Here is a 22,436-nt window from a genome sequence, read left to right as displayed (position 1 = left end):
TATTTATAATAGGTTCTGTTTTATTTAAACTAACGAGGTGCTGCAACTTTAGGGTTCTTCCGGGAGGGCCTTTGAAAGTTACTAATTGACGACAATTTCAGTGAATACGCGTGAATTTCATACATAAGTTTTGAATGTTTACAACGTTACTTGATAGGTATAAAATGATATTCAGTCACTCATCCATAGGTACAATAGGTACCTACTATATAATATTATAAATGGGTGTGTGTGTGTGTGTGTGTTTGTTTGTCCGTCTTTCACGGAAAAACGAAGTGATGAATTAACGTGATTTTTTAAGTGGAGATAGTTGAAAGGATGGAGAGTGACATTGGCTACTTTTTGGTCTCTTTCTAACCCCCCTTTTCCCCATAATGGGGGGTGGAAGTTTGTATAGAGCAGTCCGCAAGTATCGAATTTAACGTGAGTGAAGCTGCGGGCAAAAACTAGTTGCATATATATGTGACAGTTTCAAGTAATGATTAACAACCAGGATATTAATTAATTTGATTTCGATCAGTCATGTTCAGATATTGTAAATTTCTAGGAATTTCGGTGTAGCATTGTCGCAGGCATTAGATATGCATGCCCGAACCAAGCTGGAATAGTTAATTATTATAAACTGTAATATGATTGATCAGCTTCCTAGAAAATGTTTATATAAACTCCTTTATTTCGATCATGCTGCACCGAAATTTATAGCAAATGCGATGTCTGATTACGTATGTCGTTAATCTATGAAATTTCCTAATAAATGCGTCTTCACGTTATCCGATCCCTGTGTGCGTAGCCGAATGCACAAACGCTCACGATAATATCTCTTTCGTAGCTATCTATCTCTATCGTTCTTGCGTATTGGCAGTTTCGTTTCGCGTTGCAGAAATGCCATTCGGCTACGAGGCCTGGATGAAGGGCATTATATCCTACATATTTGACATTTGCCTTTGACATCTTTCCTACATCCGATATCGGATCGGATAATGTGAAATTGCCCTAAGGCTAAGAAATAAATATAAAGTTCGGCACAAATTATAAAATCAAAAGCTTTACTATTCAGTATTATTAAAATATATAGGTATATAATATATACACGGTGTAACATGAGGGAACCAAAAGATTTTAACTACGCATTTCAGAGGGCAAAATAAAGATAAAATCTTATTTGATGTCAAGGGAATTTCGCCAAAAAAAAAATTTTTTTGTTATTCGTAAAACTGACTCTTAAAACAAAAATTTACATTAAAAAAAAAAAACTTTTTTCAATAAGTTACTAGTTATTTTTTGACATCTATCAACAAGGATAGTTAGATTATGTCAGATAACAGTATCATCGCCATCATAATAGCGTTTTATACTGAGAAATAATAAGTAATTGTTATTTTTTTAAATGCTTATAACTCTGAAAGTAGGCGAAATCCAGAAAAGTTTAAATGACAATTTACTCTTCTAATATGATGAAGAATATGCTGTAAAAATTATTCGGTTTCCTTATATTACACTGTGTATAGTTATTAATTGTAAATATTTTAAATTGCACATTAAATTACGGCCTTTATTTCATATTGTAAAACGAATATTGAATGAAACGACGGCGGTAGTTACCATTATTTACGTTTTCCTCCTCAAAACAAGCTTTATTAAGACAATAATATGAACCACTGAATAAATCACGGGAATTAATATTCCTTAATGAAATTATGTAACTTCGCGGTAACACATTAATGTGAGATTCTTAGCGCACTTAGTTTCACACCGGTACGGCAAATATTAAATATATTATGGAGCGCTTGAAAAATGGATGAGGGCATTATATTTTAATATGTAAGCATCCTTTCTTTAATAGAACTTGACTGTAGTTAAAATATTTTATACCATGCACGAAATAAAGAATCAGATAATTATAAGAAAAACATGGACAGAAGTTATTTTTAATTCCAATTTATATTTAATAAAGTCAGGTAGAAATACATAAAGTTTTTCGATTTCGTTTAAATTCCTTATTAGCAAGTCGATCAAATTCGTTTTGACAGTTCTTAAAAAGAAGCTGATTTGACTAGGAGGCAAGTAACCTATAGTAGAGGATTCCTTTCTGCAAAATTTTTGACGGCCGATTTGGTCCCTGCCTGCTAAGCCGATAGTCCTCGGTTCGAATCCCGGCAAAGGCATTTATTTGTCTGATCCAGTTAATGAATATAATCATTATGTGTGGAAACCTGTTATTTCACAAAATCTATATATGCTGTAGAGAAGTTTATGTGCAAAGGTTGCTACTCGATTACAAGAGGGCAATATACTTTAATCTGTCAACCTTTTTCAGCATAAAACACTGTCACCTGTTAGACCTAGTACAATTTACGACTCACGATGTATAAGACTTTGGTTTGCGTCGAATAGACTCCAAGATTGACTTTACAAAGTAACAAGTTTTGTGCCGCACCACACTCAGGTAATAGCTTCGGGAAGTAATTAATTTTGTTCAAAACAGCCACAATGGCAACTTGGAATATTTTGCTGAATCCCATACACGAAGCGTTGCTTTATTTAATATTGTTAGGTGCAACGAGTTTAACAATATAGGTTGGTTACATTCGGATTGCAAGGGCATTACTTTTGCAGCATCACTGCGGGCGGCGTTATGTTGGGTGGTATTAATTTTAAAATACCTAAATTATTTTACACCAAACATGAAATAAAGCATCAGAAGATTAATAGAAAAATGTAGAATGCACTTATTTTTAGATACCAATTTCTATTTTATAAATCGTATAAATTCAGTAATCAAGTACCTACCCCCCCTTCAACAACTTGTAACGTCAGTTTCATGCTGCAAAGTATGAAAAAAGAATTCACTAAATCTTTCCATGCCTTTCCTTTATGTAAGTACACAGTAAATCTTTCCAATCGCAGCGACAGTGCACATCACTAAAAATGCTGCAGTCGCTATCCAAATGCAATAAATATATCAAAACTATGCGCTTGTGAAGCTTTATTAAAGAATATCTTTGTATCCGTCTGTAACTTGAAGAGTTAACAAATGCGGCGTAAGTTGAAGAAATTTCACGGAGCATCTTCTATGCTCTCGCGAGATTCCGCAGCAAAAGATAGTTATTTCCTTTAAGAAACCTTAGAGCATAAATTGAAGTGAATGAAATATTTCGTTTGGTTATACTCGTATATTAAATATTCGGGCATATTGTGCAAGGCGAAGATTTATTTATTACTAGCTTTTGCCCGCGGCCTCGCTCGCGTTAGAAAGAGACAAAAAGTAGCATATGTCACTCTCCATCCCTTCAACTATCTCCACCTAAAAAATCACGTCGATTCGTCGCTCCGTTTTGCCGTGAAAGGCGGACAAACAGACACACACACTTTCCAATTTATAATATTAGTATGGATAAGAAATTTTTACTGACGAAATTAAAATTACAGAAAAACATTGATAGTTTATATTTTTTCATCGGTTCAATGTAGTAAAGAAATATAGATGTTCCTGTGCCTTGTTTGTAGTCTCTCAAAAATTTCGAAGACATATAAAATATTTCGAATTTTAGTAATATATCGCCCGTTGCTGAATAGGCCCTCGATCATCATGTACTTGCTGTCGAACTACCACGCTACACTGACAGATGAAACCAAATATAGTAGCAGTTCTTAGGACTAAAATGGAATTTAATCACGTAATGTGACGAAATTATAAACGTAAGTAACGCAATTAGGTCCTGTTTCAGTTTTAAAAAATCGTGTTAGTTTAAATCAATGTAAAGTAGTAGTTGTGTACTTACAAAGTCGTTGTAGGTGAAGTTGCTGATGCAGCCAACGAAATGCTGGTTGGTCGGGACGTGCTGCCAGCCAAACTGGTGCGCTAAATGTCTGAAGTCGATGGTCGCTCCGCCCAGTTGAAGGGGTCCATTCACTGTAGAACGAAATATATATTAATGTAAAGAACAATGTATACGCCAATCGAAATAACATAAGAGCATTCTTTTATTTCATCATAACTTTTGTGTGGGTATGTGTATATAAATCTTCGTCTTCTTGGTCATCCCGATACTTTATATCGTCGAAATTGCTGGATAGAAACTAGTTATCTATATTTACACACAAGTCGAATTCAGAAATTTAGGTAAATCAAATGCCGCTCGAAGTGGCGTGCTAGTGAAACTTTCTCAAACAACACTGCATGTACTTCTAGCGTGTTAGAATACATTTTAGAGTCACAAGTACCTTTCCGCAGCTACAGTTGCATAAAGTATACAATTTGACAGCCCTAAAATATTAAAATGTAGTCTAAATTGCATAATGTATGCACGCTTAACTTGAAGCAAAAAGCAACACCAGAAAGTTGGTTAACGACTAGCCGCGCTGTAACTCAAAGAGTTCAAAATAGGCAAAATAAACGTCGGGAAACTTTATCCTACAGACAGTGGCATTGTTTTCCCACCCAGTTGTAAACTAAAATTTTATGATAGGAATACTAGTACAGTACAAGAGGTCGGGACTATGCTGGAAAAGGCGCGCTCAGCAAAAACAAGAGATTGTTATAGTAATAATGTATGGAAATGTATTGCAGACGTTAGCATTTGAATTTAGAACCAATCGATGCGAGAAACCACGTTTTGGGCTAGTGGACATATGGATTTTGGACATTTAGGTATCAATTTAATGAGCATATACATATTAATGAGCTCTTAATTCTGCATTCGTGAACGTTTGCGTACCTACAATATTAATGTCGAAGAAGGAAACGTGGCCATAATCAATAAGTCTTTAAAATGATTCACGGTTAGTTTCATTAGACTTATATTGATCAACTGCGTCGAAAAATATATCCCGGTCAATATAAGTCAAGTGGACACAGAATAAATGCCACACTACACTTTTAGGATCTATTCAAGTACATTTATCACAATCGAAGTACAGATAAATGTCATAATTATGTCACCAAAGAAAATGTGCGGCAGTAGGTAATTATAAACCCAGTTTTATGACTAAGCATATTGATAAATCGTATAACCGATATGTTCGCCTACTCAAAATAAAGATAATTTTCGCAATTCACCGTTACCGAAAACTCACTGCCATGTGTAACGGCCATAAAACCTCTGTCAATAGTATTAAATTTCAAGAGGAGCACGGGCCATAAACCCTGCGCCTTTTTGCCCATTTAACCGCCCTCGTTAATTCAGCATAAAAAGCAGGTTTTATCAGATTTCTGGCGACCCTGTATAATCCAGCAATAATGGAAACAGGCAAAAAACACCGCCCTAGATACGTATAAACTACTCATTAGCGAACTAAAAACGCAGTTAAGACTGGCTGTCGTTAGGAAAATGATGGAAAAATGTAAATGGGTTTATTTTAATATTCTTGCATGGCCGTTGTGAAAAGGCTTGTGGGAAGTAAATTTTTAAGTTTCACTTCAACAAGTATTTGTGTATAATGACGCTTACAGAAATGTGGCCGTCCACACAGAAGGATCTTTGTGCAATATCTGATAATGTATTTTCCGTATGGAATTCTAACAGAAATTCTGATAAAAAAAGTCCTAACATTATTGCGTGTGCAACATGCACAAAAAGTTGTCTGTGATGGAAGCCGAGGAATTGTTCGGATTAATCCCTACCGCTTCTTTCCACCATCGCCCTACACGACAACATTTCCATCTCCATCATTTAGATGGATGGCAGTCCTCAACTGTGCGTTTCTCCAGAAACTTCCTGCCTCGCACAGTTTAGTGGAATGAATTGTCGCCAGCAGTATTTCCGGACCGATACGACCTTCAAACCTTCAAGAAAAGAGCGTACACCCATCTTAAAGGCCGGCAACGCACCTCCAACACTTCTGGTGTTTCGGGTGTCCATGGGCGCCAGTGATCGCATACCATCAGGCGACCTGTCTGCTCGTTTGCCTCCTATCCCATAAAAAAAGTCACCAAATGTCATAAGCAAAGCCACCAAGTGAGCTCGTTTTCTTCGAGAACCTTCAAAAAACTTACCATTAAGTATCTCCCTCGGTGCAATAGGCGCTGCTAAGCTCATACAAGTAGACAGCTTGCATCTATCCACGAACATCTCTATGGAGCTCTTCATGAGCACAATCTCGATGAGATGCGGTTTGCCGTCGGCCACGTGGACAACGCTGTTGTTGAGCCTCGTCGTTCCAGAGCCGTAGTTAACTAGGAGAATCGGGTAGCCGTCCACCAGTTCCAGGGAGAGGAAATCTGGAAAAGAGATGTTTAGTTAGAATACAAATTTTATTTCAAGCAGCTATACAATTTTCTAGCAGTTTCGGTGCAGCATTGTGGCAATAAAGACATCATGGTATCAGAATGTAGCTGTAATAGTGAATTAAGATTAATAACAGTAATATGAACCTTCATCGTCAGCTTACAAAATGTTTTTGAATTCTTTTATTTGTTCCATACTGCATAGATATATCAAAAAAAATTAAAGATGTCTGATTATCAGCTGTCATATGTCTAAGGAGGTTAACTCAATGTGGGAGTCACAAAATGACACTGTAAACCAGTGGTGGGCAAGTAGGCCTACAGCCTTGGAAACATGTCCGGTCCGCGATAGGATTTTTGTGCCTGGACCTCCACTAAAAATCCTTAAAATTTTGACCCCCAATGAAATTTTTTCCCATCACTGCTGTAAACTATGTAACAGTAAGTACATTTTAAATTTGTGCTGAGGGCAGGATCTAACATACAATGTGGATTTTTATTCCTTTGTGGCTTTGACTGAAATTCTAGCGTCCTACCAAGGAAGAGCTTTAAAAGTTCCGGCGGTTACGCAGCCGCTTTCCTGGCATTGCAGCCTTGCGTGCATCGGAAACGCTTTGTTTTCTATATTTAAAGATAAAAATTGTCTAGTTGCCTGAAATAAAGATAATTTTGATGACTTTAGAGTCTTCAAAAGAGTACCTTTGTGAAAAAAGGGCCGACTCATATAGTTGCCAATGTAAGTTCTTTTTGAAAGAGGTTCTAACTTTAGGCACGGCACCCATCAAAAGTGGATAGATTGAATTGAGTGAAACGAACAAAAGATAATCGCTCCCGTATAAATAAGAGAGAGGGAGCGATTTATAGTTCATCACTCGACGACGAACTATAACTCGCTCGCGCTATCATCGCGTTTCTTTTATTTAATTTACACGGGGGCTAGGGTGGTTCACGAATGTATGGAGAAATAAAAATATATTTTCGCTCCACAGGTTTTTCTTGTTCTATTATGGTCAAAAATTGATATGTACCAAAAATTAGCTTCTTATTGGCTCATTTAGAGGTTGCTATGATTTGCAAGTAGGAGCCCGTTAGTATGGAAGTCGAAAATTTTCAAATTGTAAAATCAGCAAATATGACCGGCGCAATGCAAGCAAGACTCATTTTGGAATTCGTATTCCGGTGTCTTTACGTACCAAGTCACAATTAGTGTTTTTAGACATCAAAATGCTAAAAAATGCACAAAATATGGCTAAAACAGTTTATTGTTGACTTTTAAGGCTACAGGTTCAACCTAGTCCATCAACATCGCACAAAAAATAAAGTCCAATAATATGTTATCATCGAAGATAAAATTCCTATTTTCTATGTATATACTCTAGATTTTTTACTATTTTGTACCAAAATTTTATATGAAAACTGATAAATCGTCAAATCATAGCGACCCCTAAACACTTATCTCGCTGAAATTTTGTATACAGACATTTGGGATCAAATCGAGTAAAAAAAGCCCTGTGGAAGAAGAAAAATCAAAAAACGTATTTTTTGAACCACCCTAATTAACGGGAGCGACTATTTTTTGTTCGTTTCTACTATCGCTCACTCTTTTGGTGAGACCAGTGTCTTAATATGAAACTTCTCTGCCAAAGGTTTACATTTTTACCAAAATGTATTTCCCATAGTTCATTTCACACCAGCATCGTACTAAACATCCATTGTATGCAGTGCATCCAAAATGTACAATGTTTAGACGACGTTTTGCATTGTGCATGTGCATGTTAAAGACGTTCAGATGCACTGACAAGACAGAATGCAACCAATGCATCTTTAATGCCATTGCGATTGGATTGCTCTCATTTGTAAATTTAGAGGAAATCTGTGTTAAGGATGTTAGCTAAATATGGATGCCACTGGGATTTAAGTGAACAGTTTTAGACTATATTGGTAAGTGTTGTATAGTGAGTAAGTAACAATACAGCGTATTGCACGAAAAATGTGTTTCATATATATAATTGATTTAATGTTATCTAGATTATTTTAAGGGTTTCCATGAAAACGCGAAAATATTAGACAGGTGCTGTTTCTTAATTGGGGTCTGTTATTCGTTAATTTATATTAACTTTAGCTATGTACTACAATTGCCCAAAACGCTACAAATTGCTCAAAGGTTGACTGGAAGAGATCCCTTAAGATATATAAATCTGCCTTTGCACGTTGTACATTTTCGTGTGAAACGTGTTTTGTAATCTGTTTTATTTGTAGAATAAAGTGTTTACCTACATACGTAAATTCATACAACATTGAATTTTGTAAAAATTCAAAAAATGTTTACTTCTCAAAAAGTTCAAAACAACACACTTCATCAGTATTTTCCTTGTAAGTCGTAATTTATCAAATTTTGTAAGGAATATAGCAAATCATAACACTAATCCGCCATTTCTTTGCGTCCTCAAATGCCGCAAATTGCGACAAGTCCACCAGAAAATTAAGTTTCCCGTCCAAGTTTGTAAAAATAAAATACCTACTTTAGCTTGTCACAGACTACCTCCTTTAGTTTCTGCATAATGAGGTGTTAAAGGAGGTTGAGGTGTTCAGTGTTGTTCAAGCTTTTATAGTACTTACAACATTTTATACCGCGTATGTCCGTCACAAAATGATAATTTTTCGTATTTGTAGTCTGTTGTTGTCTATTAGGGTGTTTCATATTTGTATGGGAAAAAAAAAATTGTGATATTTTTTCTATATCCCGGTAAATATACTTAAGTCAAAGAACGATCTTGTTTTCTTCGTTGTCGTCACACTCTTGGCAGAGTGGTAGTCGTCACATCAGGGGTGGTAGCAAGCTTAACAATGCATCGATATTCCTTACGCATTCGTAGAGTGGGCCACTGAGTGCAGCCTTGACTTGGCCGGTCCATCGCATCTGAACCTATCTTTCTTCTGTAGCACCACATTTCTAGAACATCTGTCTTCTTTTCCCTTGAAGTCCACGTCTCAGCACCGTAAAGAAGTATGGGAAAATTGGGAGATACTAATGCCCTGACAAGTCGCATTTTAGTGGCATTTGTGATGTTTCTGTTTTTCCATATTTTCCTGAGCCGGTCCATGGCCGACCCGGTGATAGCCATGTGCCGCTTGATTTCTACTACCTATCCTGTTATCAGTGACCTGAGAGGGCCGAGAGACCGTTGCTCATGCCAAAAGTCAAAAACAGGACAAAAACTCAACAAAACTTGTTACTTATATTGTCTATTTAAATGACAATAAAAGAGAGAGCGAGCGATTAATTAATGTAAAATCATTTAATATTAATGTAATGATTGTTGGTAGTCGATCACACACAGTTTGGATGTCACAGTTTCGTTTTCTGTCAACCCCTTAATCTTTAGTTTTATTACCCCTTCATGGGATACAGGCGTTATTGTATGTATGTATGTATGTATGTATTGTTGGTAGTAGGTATGTTTCATTTAAAAAGGTGAAAAATATCATTGTATAGTTAAGATTTGTACATATGTAAATAGTTGTGAATATTTTGCATGCTATGAAGAATGGCTAATTAAGGAGTACCTTCACTTTGAATAATATCTGTAATCAAACCCTTATTATAGCAAAATAAATTGATTGATTGATTGATTTATAGTTCATCGCTCAGCAACAAACTACGACTCGCTCGCGCTCTTTTACGTACACGGGACCGACTATCTTTTGTTCATTTCTACTGATGATTGCTCATAGCTTTCTCGTTTTTGGTGGAACCAGTGACTTAGGCACTGGTCTCACCGCGAGCTAGTAAACTATGAGCGATCGGCTATAAAAACGACACGGCGATGTTTAAAGTTACTCGCCCAGCGGTGAGCTATCAATATCGCCGTATCGCTTTTATTTGCACGGGAGTGCTTATCATTTGTTCGTTTTTATAGCCGATAGCTCATAGTTTACTAGCTCGCGATGGGACCAGTGACTAAATACTCAATCTAACAAGTGCATCATCTGTGGCTTCTCGTCATGGCACGATGTAACTTCTTAAGCCGTGTTTACACTAGGCGAGTGGCCGAGACTCGCCCGCGTGACACTCAACTCCCTTGGTACTAAAGTGAGTTATCTAAGTGTAAAAGCAATATCGTGTAGAACATAAAATGCTTTTTAAACTCCCTAGTATTCGATGTTTCTAAAAATAGGTAATAGTTGCCTATCGCAGTAGAATACAGTTATTCATATAAAGCTTTTAGTTTATGTTTTACCCACTTTAACTACTTTTATCAGTCCCTTGTTTTAATAGCTTCCTTTATATTAGTAAGCAATAGTAGTATTATTAAGCAATAATATAATTTATTGAAATTAATTTCCATAGAGTACCTAGTCTGTTCATATTCTTTGATGAATACTTTTGCATGTTAAATTGTATCTTGTTATTTAATGCATGTTAGTTATGGATACCCCCTCCCAACTGAGGGGGACTGAAATCTTCTCGAGGCTGAGGCGTAGGGTTAGAGCCGGCGTAGCTTTATTTGACGTTCATATGCGCATTGTAATATGCCTACTTGAAAAATAAATATTTCATTTTCATTTTTTCATTTTTTTAAGATCAAAAAAGTGTAAAATTCGGTTTTGTTTGTTTGATACTTTGATAATTAATTTTATTAAAAAGAGAAAGAACTTTTAAGTCATAAATATTAAATGGCGTAGTCGGTAGGATAAGTTATATTATCCTTTAATATTCGCTGTTTCAAAGTTAAAACGCAGTAAGTCTATATGCATTCCATATACTACAATTTTCTTTTCATTGACAGACGAAAACCGATATTATCCTTTAATTTCGTTTTTGTACTTAAAATATATCCTCTTTAAACCATCCTTTCGTACAACAAAAATGTTTTTTACTTTATTTACCGTGTCCAAACGGGGCTTCAGAAGCTAAACGGCAAGTACCTAACGACTTAACAACTCTCGTGTTTAGTGTCTAATTTTCCGAACTCAAACAAAACTTTATACTAGCGCTTAAAACTTGAAACTCTACTCAACCAGGACACGTTTTTTAAATTACTACACTACTAAGCTGCTCAAATTGAATTTTAGCTCTAACTTTTAAATTGGGGAACGTGGGTTCGAAACCGGGCTAGTGCAATAATGCAATGAGGTTCTCGTGATTATGGCCGAAATATACATTGATATTTTATCCGACATTAGTGGTTTATCGCTGTAAAACATTTGGAAGTATTTGGACTAGTTTCATTATGTAATAATTTATATTTTCGGTTAGAAATTTAGATTTGTGATTAATTTTTTGGGTAAATTAGCAAGACATGGTAATTATTTTTTAACCCCCGACGCAAAAACGAAGGGGTGTTATAAGTTTGACGTGTCTGTCTGTTTGTGTGTCCGTCTGTCTGTTTGTGTGTCCGTCTGTCTGTGTGTGTGTCTGTTTGTGGCATCGTAGCTCCCGAACGGAAGAACCGATTTAGATTTAGTTTTTTTTGTTTGAAAGCTGAGTTAATCGGGAGTGTTCTTAGCCATGTCTCATGAAACCCGGTCCACTAAATATGTCGCGGTCGGGGGTTTTTTTAAAAAAAAAAATTTGTGGTTAGGTTATTATAAGAGAGGAGGCAAATCAGCACACAGTTCGCCTGATTGGATGCGATTACAGCTGCCTATGGACACCCAAACACCAAAAAAGTTAGAAATGTCTTCTTGAAGGCTCTTAAGGCAAAGGCAAACCTAACTGCCGAAAATTGAATTTGAAATACTTGTCTGGACATTTCAAGCCTATATTATTTTACTGGTTTTGGTATTCAGTGTCGGCAGTTCCGAGAAAGGCCTCAAAGGGTGTTAATTATGAACCCAGATACAGACAACACTATCAGTTTCCATAAAGCTACCCGAAATTGATATCGGATTAAAAATACATGTACACAAAACTGAATATTTAATCCGAAACCACAATCGGTAGTTCTGCGGTTGTTATTATTTATATACACGAGCCCCTTATTTTACGCATTATTATTAATTACGAACAAACAATGCCCAAACGAGGTTCCCAAACAAGAATAAGTAACTGTACAGAATATTCCAGAAACCATATAGAGCAATAACACTCGAACACGCGATCGCAGTTCATAAATCATAACACCCCGTACACGGCTGTCAGTCATTACGGAATCATTAAAAAATCATTATTGCCGTAACTGTGAACTAGGCGTAATACAACGCCGCCAAGTTTCTTTTGCGTGAGGCAAACAAATTGCCAATCGAATTTGAAACGAATTTACATCGAAAAATATACTTGCACCGCCAGCAGCGGCGTTGATTTCGCCTCGCATCTTCAGAAATGGAAATGAAGGCTTGTGATTGGTCGATCGGATCGGATTGCGAGCCACTGTAACCCCGCTAATAGAGAACGCGGTACAACTATAAAAATAAAATACAGACTACCCTCGGGACCATTGTGGAGTCGGGCCGGAAATCATTATTCAAGTTGTTACGCCAATCCAATGTGACGTATTCATTGTTGGCGGCAACATTGTTGCGCCGTAGTCGAATCCTAGTTAACGACATTGTAAGTTAATGAACTTAGTTGCCGAAGTCTTATCGAGTTGCTAGTTTTCGAGCTATCACAAACGACGATCGGTTGTAAATTATGAGAAATAGTTCGAGAATTACCTTGTAGTTTTTTCTTTTACGTTTTCACAACTGTGAAAGTTTTATTGCGGCTTGGGTATCTACACACAACAATTTATAAGTGTAATAAACAACGTAGTAAGAAGATAAATTTAAGGCAACAGAATAAGGTACTATTGGTGCATTGTAAGTAACCTTTCGCGTGTTAATCAGCACATTCCTAATTTCTTCAATAGAATTATATACTTCATCTACAAATAAAAACTCTTCTAGAAAATAAATTATATTCTGATTTCTCCGCGCAAAAAAATGTAATACAAAAATGCGACTAATGACTCCCTTTATTTGAAGGCACAAAAGAAACCACTAACATAGTTCTAGTACGCAGTTGAACGAAGAATATTTGTGGAAATTGAATTACATTTCGGAGACAATAGAGAAAGGGACCTAATATCTACCTAATCAGAACAAGTATTGGAAAGCTATATCCATAAGTTCGTACTGATGTGTATAAAAATAAATGGCTCAGAAAATCGGAGTGGCAGAAATTAACTGGGCACTCTGGCCTCGTTACTGTGTGTACTTTTCACTTAACTGGATTGGCAATTTGGCATCGGCCAGCAAATCTTTGCGTTCTTGCAAGAAACATTGCCAAACGGTAAAAAAAGCTGTTAAATTTGAGTTTACTTGAGAAAGCTGGCCAACGTGATATAATGTGGAAGAAATCTTATTGCGTCTGCCAAGTATATCAAAGGATTCTGAATTTGCATGTAAATAAGTTTGTTTAAAATATAAAAGAAAATGCTAAGAATATTTATAATGTATTCATTTGAAAACAGTGTCATATCGTCTTTGTACGAATGTTACAAGCCTACAATTAGAACCCATTTAGTTTAAACTCGTTAAATATATGTAGTAAGCGATTTTGGGACCATAATATTAAATGTTGAAAATGTGGTCATACAAACTTGACCAAAATTAGACAGACACCTTTGGCCCGAGGTGACTTAATAATCGTATATAGGCCTAGCCAGGTTTTGTATCACCTTTTTCATATCTGTTTCATCGGAAACTTTGTTAAAATTTTAAATATGTCTATCTTCAAAATTACGCAGTTAATACTAATCACGGGAGATCCCAAGGGCCATGACTCTCCCTTGAGAAAGATGTATTATTATTTGAAACATGACTTTTAGTTATATTTCCCACTTTTCAAACATGTCACATGACTGATAGAAGTTCCATTTGGATATTATTTACGTACATAATTATAGTAGCGGTTGACAGTAGAATAAATATCGTTAATCAAATTCTGTCATCCAATAATTTTAAATGTACATATCGAAGGATGATTTACCCCGTACAAACATAGTCATTCCGGTAGCGTGTCATTAGTGTAGGTACATTAGATGGGTTATCAAAGTAGGTGTAATGGATAGTTAGGTAAATATAATATATGTATTTTGTATATGTACACCCGAGTTGTGAGGGGTCCTTCCGTAAACGTCGACCGAAAATGTATAGAAAACAAAAAAGGAAGGTTTCATACAAACTACCTAGGATATTTTGGGAAACCTAATGGATCTTGATCAGCATCATGGGCTCTATCAGCCTACCAGTTTTTATCAAAGACGCGAGACGTGATCCAAATGTACAAACTTTTCGGGAATTGCTCTGTTATTACATGCCTGATGCATACTGATTCGTAATGGGCTATTTTACCACCCTAGGGCGGTAAAGTGAATACCAAGGCCTGTAAAAATTAGAAGATGGCGGACGAATGTTAGAAATGTCAGCGAAGTTTTTCAATACATTTAGTTTAAAATAAAATAAAAATAAATAAATAAATAAATATTACAGGACATTATTACACAGATTGACTGCGTCCCACAGTAAGCTCAAGAAGGCTTGTGTTGTGGGTACTCAGACAACGATATATATAATATACAAATACTTATATACATAGAAAACATCCATGACTCAGGAACAAATATTTGTGCTCATCACACAAATAATGCAGCAGGCAGGGTCACTACCGACTGAGCCAGACCGGTCGTCAAAATATGGTTATTATTTCGCGAGTGTGATGAAAAACATTGTGTATATCACGGGCGGCTGAAGGATTAGAAACTCCAGTTATTAAAACCCTCCGCCTCGCCACTTTCCGCCCTAAATACACAATGTACTATGAACCTTCGTGTCTTGTCAATCTTGTCATATCAATATTAAAACGAGCAGTTAAACAGCAACTTTCTTGTAAAAGAAATACCCATTTATTCAACAAATCTTACCTTGCACATCAAGCAGAGGGTTATACTTGAGCGGCCCCAGATAGAAGACCAAGCTGTTGCTCGTATGTGACGTCACGGTGAGGGTCATGTGGCCCTCGTGGCAGGCCGGCGGCGGCGGGTACAAAGCCCAGCCGTCACCATGGAAACCGATCGAGGTCTGCTCGCAGCGCGGCCCGGTGAGTCCCTCGGGGCATTCGCATTTGTCGGCGAACGGCGTTCCTGTTGATGAGAAATATATTTAAAATGGTCGATATATCAATCTATAGTAGGATGTATCATGGATAGTAGTAAATGGAAATCCGTCATCTTTGCTTACGCCTATGGGAAACAGGAGTGAATATATGTACTTATGTCAATTTATTTCCGAAATCCCACTAAGGTTTAGATTGAAGTATGGATTGAAATTTAGCTGTTGTTGATATTTCTTTTAAAATTATAGCTTTAAAAACTGTTTCTATCTAGAATTTCATTATCCATTGAAAAATATTCTTAGGTAGACTCCGAACTCCATTTTTTGTTTTCCGTTAAATTCGACACACAGTAATAATGAACCTATCATCAGGAATCATCATGTATACCGCTTTTTGTTAAATTCGAAAAACAAAACTTTTTTCGTTCCCACGTGGCAACGAAAAATTGTTTTTCTACTCCCGAACTGTTATTCGTCATTTACAGGGTCGTGCATAGATCTTTAAAACCCTACATAAAAGTCTATTCCCAAAGCCAGCGTCTGCCGGCTTTCGGCGCATGCGCGCAGTATCGAAAAAACTGAAAACGCATTGTTTGGCTCTGTAACCATGGCAACGCATTGTTATAACGATACCGCGTTCGTGTGCGGGAAGGCTTTGGGGCCGCTGAGCTGACAGTGCAAACCTTTGCGTCAAATTAAGGAAACAGTGTGAATTTCACGAAAGTTATTCAAGAAAACAGTAAAAAACTAAGCACGACGACCATGCACGTAGAAAAAGTATTGTATGCAACGGTGTTTAACTGAGTCAAAAAATACTCGTGGCGTCTTAATAACAATTTTCGGCTTCGCCTCAAATTGTTACCCACGCCACTCGTCTTTTTTGACCCCCTTTAAACGCCTGTTGCATAAAATACTATATCGAGATGTTCCATTTTCAACCTTTCGGTGGCTAGAAAAACAAATAAAACAGCGGACACTATTACTGACAGATATCGACCGGCTAATTTAATCCATGTTTCTATGCACTCAACATGAGTGGCATCACTCGTCAATTAGGTTAGAGTGAGTGCTGGATATATTTGATTGCCTAAAGTGGACTAACGATAATAATTGACGTTGATAAAAATCTACGATTTGGCTTTAAAAATAATCATTTTGATCATATTAAAAAAAATCATCATCACAAATTGACATTAGTTATGTATGCGTTTACATAAATAAATAATTTTCCATGCAGACATTGCTAGTTAAGTTTGATTTACTCCTCATTTACATTTTTTTTATTCTTTTTCACTCCATCGTTAGGCCACGTCTTTGCCTTTGGCTAGCCTGTGGCCACGAGTAAGCCCATTTATAATTAATAGTTATTTGTTATACAAGGGGGCAAAGTTGTATTTTAACGCCGAGTGTGGAATTGAATAATATAATAGAATCCCGAACTTGCGAGTTTTTTAACACACGAGAAGTAAAATACATTTGCACCCGAGTGTAACACAAAACTTTTCCCCTCACTATAGCGAGGAAACTACAACGCAAAAAATGCGTTTATCACTGCTTCCAGTAGTTCCACAGGTGGTAAATCATCTTTATTACTAGATTCACCTACCTTTATCAATTTTAAAGCAGTTAATTTGACTTTATTCAAGGTCAAATTACTTTACCCACTAGTGGATAAAATGCGTTTTTACCCGCTGGTATTAAAAGACAAAACACGTGTTTCCGAGCTAGTGAGGGGAAAAAAATATATACCCCGAGCTTATATTTGAAACCCGAACACGATTTTTAAAGACTACACTAAAATGTAGGTCTTTAAAACTGCTACGTAACAAGTAAGATAACCAATTGTCAATAAAACAAATATATTATTTATCTGCCCATAAAAAACATTTTAAAACTCCCAGTTTTAACCTGGAACTAGTTCCCCAAAAGTATACGTCTGTACAAAGTTGGAGCACTAAAGTGGTACTCTGTTGTGCAAACCCGTTGTTCACAAAAGGACCGCCGGTCGACGTACGCTGACAGTGACAATAATAGACTACAATCGGTTTTGACGTTCAGCTCGGTATCCTGAACACTGGGAAAGCTCTAGATATTTAGATAAACTATTACGATACTCAGTTATAGGTTTGGAAATTGTAAGAGGTATATTTCGTGGAACAGTGGTAACCCGATAGTCGGGATGTACGTTCGGTTAGGGGACTCTTTTCGCTATATACGGTTTTTCCCGTGTACTTGTTATGTGCACAGTGTTACGATTTATGCAGTATGTCAAGTTATTCACGTATTTTCGTGCTAACGGTGAATCTATTTGAACGAAACCTATATTTGAACCAAATAATAAAGTATTTCTTTTTAATTAATAATAAAGTATTTAATAAACCAATAAATATTGGGGAACACCTTACACAAAGCAACCTAACCCATAACCACATCTCGGTCACTGGCGATCAAATATATGAAAGAGGCGCGTTCCTAGCACACATTTACTAAGTAGTAAAGCGCGTTAACAAGTAATGTAACTTAGTATAAGTTTAGTTTTCATTGTATTAGGTTTCAAGACAATAAATTATTATTAATTATTATTATTTTAAGCTCGTGTAGGTGAACGCGTACCATGCTTGTGTGAGTGAGATATGACAGGTCGACTGTTCGGGTTTTTGACATGCGGTAACTGTGAGGTAACCGAGAGGGGGTGGGCAGCACTTTCAGCGGGGAGCGGTAGTGGCCATACTGTACGATAGTACTCTTTATTATACTGTGCCATAACTAAGCAAAGCTTCTACTATGTATACTTATATAAATACGTACATACTTATGTAGGTACATAGAAAACATCCGTGACCTCAGGACAAATGTCTGTGTTCATCACACAAATTAATGCCCTTACTGGGTTTCAAACCCACGACCATTTTCTTCACTACCGACTATTAAGCCAGACCGGCCGGTCACATTTAATGTAGGTAAGTAGAAGTACAGTTACTGGCATAAACAAGTGACGATTTCTGTACCTTGTTTGAAATGTCATACAAAATTGTCAAACGAACGATTAAAAGCGACAAGGTACCGAAATCATCACTTCTTTATGCCGGTGACTGTATTAACACTTGAAAACATTATTTGGGTCACTCGATGTTCGGCAAAGCTAGGTTGAGTTTAATGCTCGCTCGCATACGAATCCCCCCGCGTGTGAATGGGCCCTAAAACTTGACAATTCGCGGGATGTCATTTTTGTAAGAGTATGCGCCCACTGAGCGACTTTTTTGTCTCTTGGATGTGTTTCTATGAAAAGTTGTGTCGCTACGTGGGCCCACTTTCATAATAGCCCATAGTCCAATGGTGACGTGAGTGACGAGTGACAAAAATCTTACGGCAACAAAGTCGCCCGTGGGCGCATACCCTAATACTTCAATGTTACTCATATCTTATATTTTTAAACGAGCAATTCTTGTATATTTATTTATTTATTTATTTATTTATATATATATTTATTTACACTGACGATCTCGGAAACCGCTCTAACGATTTCGCAGAAATTTGTTATGTGGGGGTTTTTGGGGGTGAAAAATCGGTCTAACTTATCCTTAGGTCCCGGAAAACGCGAATTTTCGAGTTTTCATGCGTTTTTCTTCGCGCGCCATCTCGTGTGCAGTAGTTGTACTGTTAAGACAGAATTGTTTCGGTCGATGTAAGTACTATTTATTGCAAACACTAGATGGCGACACAGGTCAAGGCTAAAACGAATAGAAAATACACTATTTGAGTTTTTGTGGCGAAATGCGCGCCATCTCGTGTGGAGTAGTTGTGTTGTTAAGGCTGAGAATTCTTTCGCTCGATGTAGGTACTATTCATTTTTGAACTAGATGGCGACACATGTCAAGGATACGAAACAGAACCGAGCGAAGCTCGGTTGCCCAGATATTGTTGTTGTATTTGCGAATCCGCGATTGAGAGTCGAAGTGCAGTCGAGCACACAATGCTCGTCAAAACGTCGATGTCAGCTCGAGTTTAATGATTGTTGATTTGTTTGGATCACTAACTGGGATGTGAACAGCGGATGTCGATGTAACTTTTATGACTGGAAGCGTAAAATTCTAGTAAGAATTGCAAGATTTAAACAACGTCTGATTGTAAACAAATGTTAGAGATAGCTATATATTAACATAATTTTGCAATGATGAATTTTTAAATTGCAATGAATAGTTAGAAATGTCAAATGTCGGAGGCCAAGATCCACTTCGGGTCGCTGAACCATCGCAGTAAATAAGTATTTATAGAACTCACCTCCGTTCAAACACACGATCCTGCTCTCCACTTCGCAAGTACACTCCGGCTCCACCCTCGCAGATACTCCAACGAAGCTGCTAGTATTCGTGTACACGGAGAGAGGGCACTAACTTCATCTACCCAAAATGGACTCACCTCCATTCAAACACACGATCCTGCTTTCCACTTCGCAAGTACCTACACTTCGGCTCCACCGTCGCAGACACGCCGGCGAAGCTGCTAGTATTCGTGTACACGGAGAGAGGGCACTAACTTCATCTACCCAATATTATCTGTATAAGACTCACCTCCATTCAAACACACAATCCTGCTCTCCACTTCGCACGTACACTCCGGCTCCACCCTCGCAGATACTCCAACGAAGCTGCTAGTATTCGTGTACACGGAGAGAGGCACGTTATTCTTCATCAGCACGTTGCGGCACGAGTCTTCGCATTCCACCTTCTCGATCATACACTCGTCGATGTTGATCATGTATATTCTGGCGTTCAGCTCTTTCTCCAACTGCGGAACATTTTTAGGTTATAAAATTGTAAACTTATTCAGGTTTGACATTTTGATGGGACATCAGTTATCGGCGACTACAACGTTGGAAATCGCAGTAACGAAATAAATTTAGCGATAGGTCAAGCAACTCTGCTTGGCCAGTTCTATTCTATGAGCAATAGAAATCGTGTAGGATTATGACTTATGAAATGCAAAGCAATGTAAATTATCGTATATGACTTATATAAATTGTTATATAGTACTATTTATTTATATTATAAAATGTTTTTTAAACTCTCCTAAAGCTATAAATAGTTGTTTGTCCTTCCCTGCTAACTAGAAATAGATGCTGGGAACCTACTTTTTGCCTTTTTTCACAAAAGAAAAGTCAACCAGAACGTCCCTAATATAAAACGAGTAAATATCTATCAAAAATAAAACGTATTTTTATTGTAAACAACCTATTTATGTAGGCGACTAAAAATAGAAATATTTCAGTCCCTAAATAATTCGATAGCCTGTATTGTTATTGAGTTGACGAAAAAACGCTAAATTCAACAATACGTAATACTTCAGGTTATTAATCCATACTAATATTATAAATGGGAAAGTGTGTGTGTCTGTTTGTTTGGATATTTTAAGTGGAGACCGTTGAAGGGATAGAGAGTGACATAGGATAGGCTACTTTTTGTCTCTTTCTAACGCGAGCGAAGCCGCAGGCAAAAGCTAGCAAACTATATTTTTAACCAAACAATAAAGTTAGACACAAAATTAAGGCATTTTTTGTCGTCACAGATGTTATTCAGTCATTTGTGATTAAAATTGGATGCTCACTTAGGGGCCTTGGCCGCAGCTGGCTTGTTTACCATTATGCAATATTTTTGTAATTAATTAATCTCATTTTGATGATGAACGAAGGACCAAAGAATGATAGACAATAACAGGAGGGAATTTAATAAATTTGAGCTTTTTTCAAGGTTCAATTAGTGTCAATTCTCTTCTCCATTTATTTTAGCTACTGAAGTATTGGTGGTAGTAAATTGTGGTAATCATGCTATTCAATTTTCGGTGGACAGTACAAGTGAAGTACAAAGATCATCGTCTTTAAGAACGCGTCTTTGACAGTAGCGACAATAGGCTAGTTACCTATTACTTAAAATAAAATATTTTATGCAGTGCATGAAATAAAGCACCACATAATTAGAAGAAAAATATGGATAGTAGTTATCTTTAAACATTATTTCTATTGAATACGTCAAAGAGAAAAATATATAGTAAATGAATTGACCGCCGTTACGTCACTCTTCAGTGTTTCATAGTAATTCCATATTAGCAAATCGTTTTGAGTTCCGAAACAACTTATTTGACTAGTAGGAAACTAGCCTATTGTCGCCCGATAGTGACACTTCCCCGTTCATTGCCTGTTCAACAAGGAAATATTGACGCTGGATACCAATGTTACTTATCAACAGAATTATCAGTGTCAAGTGGCAATGTCACTGTGGTGAAATAGCCCACTGGTCACAATGAGAGGCGACGAAACCTAAAGCCGAGTTTAGACCTGCAAGTTATTGCTGCAAGGTCTTGCATATATTTCTGTTTCAAAACTTGCAGCAAGAACTTGCTCGTCTAAACCTGGCTAAATAAGAAAACCTTACAAGTAGGGTGTCCACACAACTCACCTCCTCCTGAATAGTGGTGACCATGCTGTCCAGTTTCTCCGGCGGATAGTACGGCGAGCCGTGTGCAGAAAACCTCACATCCAGGAACGCGTCTTTCACTGTGGGCTTGTTGAAGACGGTGAAAACGTCCACGTTGTCCAAGGACGTGTTGTACAGCTTCGCTAGACGGTGGTGCAGCTTGTCCTTTTTACTTGAGCCCTGGATAAAAATATACTTATTAAATATACTTATTTTGGGCCTCAGTGAATCTGTGTAAGAATGTCCTTATAATATTTATTTATTTATGTTATGTATAATTCATGTAGAAATAATAAAAACAGATGGTTACGAATGCATGTATTTGATTTCTCTAGTTATCATTCTTGAGCATGTGATTATCTTGTAAATATTTTGAAGTAGCACGTAAATATTTTGAATTAGACAAAACTAAGTAGATAAGCCTAAAAAGGAAGAATAAGTAGGGACTTTGCTTAGCAATGGGAAAATATGGGCAGATAATAATAAAACGTCAAAAGTGCCTCTCAGGGTTTCCGTGATGGAAAGTCAAAAAAAGTAAACCTAAGTTAAACAAGTAAACAACGTTTAAACCTCTCCCTTTGCCGAATATTGTCATCCATATACCAAATAGATTTCTTCGTAGAATTCCATTTGGTATATGGACG

The 22,436-nt window shown here is 36.9% G+C and overlaps 1 protein-coding gene across 1 annotated transcript in view; it reads right to left on the bottom strand.

The window, feature by feature from the left end:
• Nucleotides 1-22,436, bottom strand: part of LOC125225513 (DE-cadherin) — a 475,716-nt gene that overhangs the window by 8,014 nt on the left and 445,266 nt on the right. The window contains exons 17-21 of the mRNA XM_048129267.1: nucleotides 21,775-21,972; nucleotides 19,894-20,110; nucleotides 15,133-15,351; nucleotides 5,996-6,220; nucleotides 3,783-3,913 (exon numbers count right to left, since the gene is read on the bottom strand). Of these exons, the coding sequence (XP_047985224.1) occupies nucleotides 3,783-3,913; nucleotides 5,996-6,220; nucleotides 15,133-15,351; nucleotides 19,894-20,110; nucleotides 21,775-21,972 (990 nt within the window). The remainder of the gene's footprint in view (nucleotides 1-3,782; nucleotides 3,914-5,995; nucleotides 6,221-15,132; nucleotides 15,352-19,893; nucleotides 20,111-21,774; nucleotides 21,973-22,436) is intronic.

This window comes from Leguminivora glycinivorella, chromosome 1 (assembly GCF_023078275.1).
Source record: "Leguminivora glycinivorella isolate SPB_JAAS2020 chromosome 1, LegGlyc_1.1, whole genome shotgun sequence".
NCBI lineage: Eukaryota > Metazoa > Arthropoda > Insecta > Lepidoptera > Tortricidae > Leguminivora > Leguminivora glycinivorella.
This window is presented reverse-complemented; position numbering and strand designations above follow the sequence as displayed.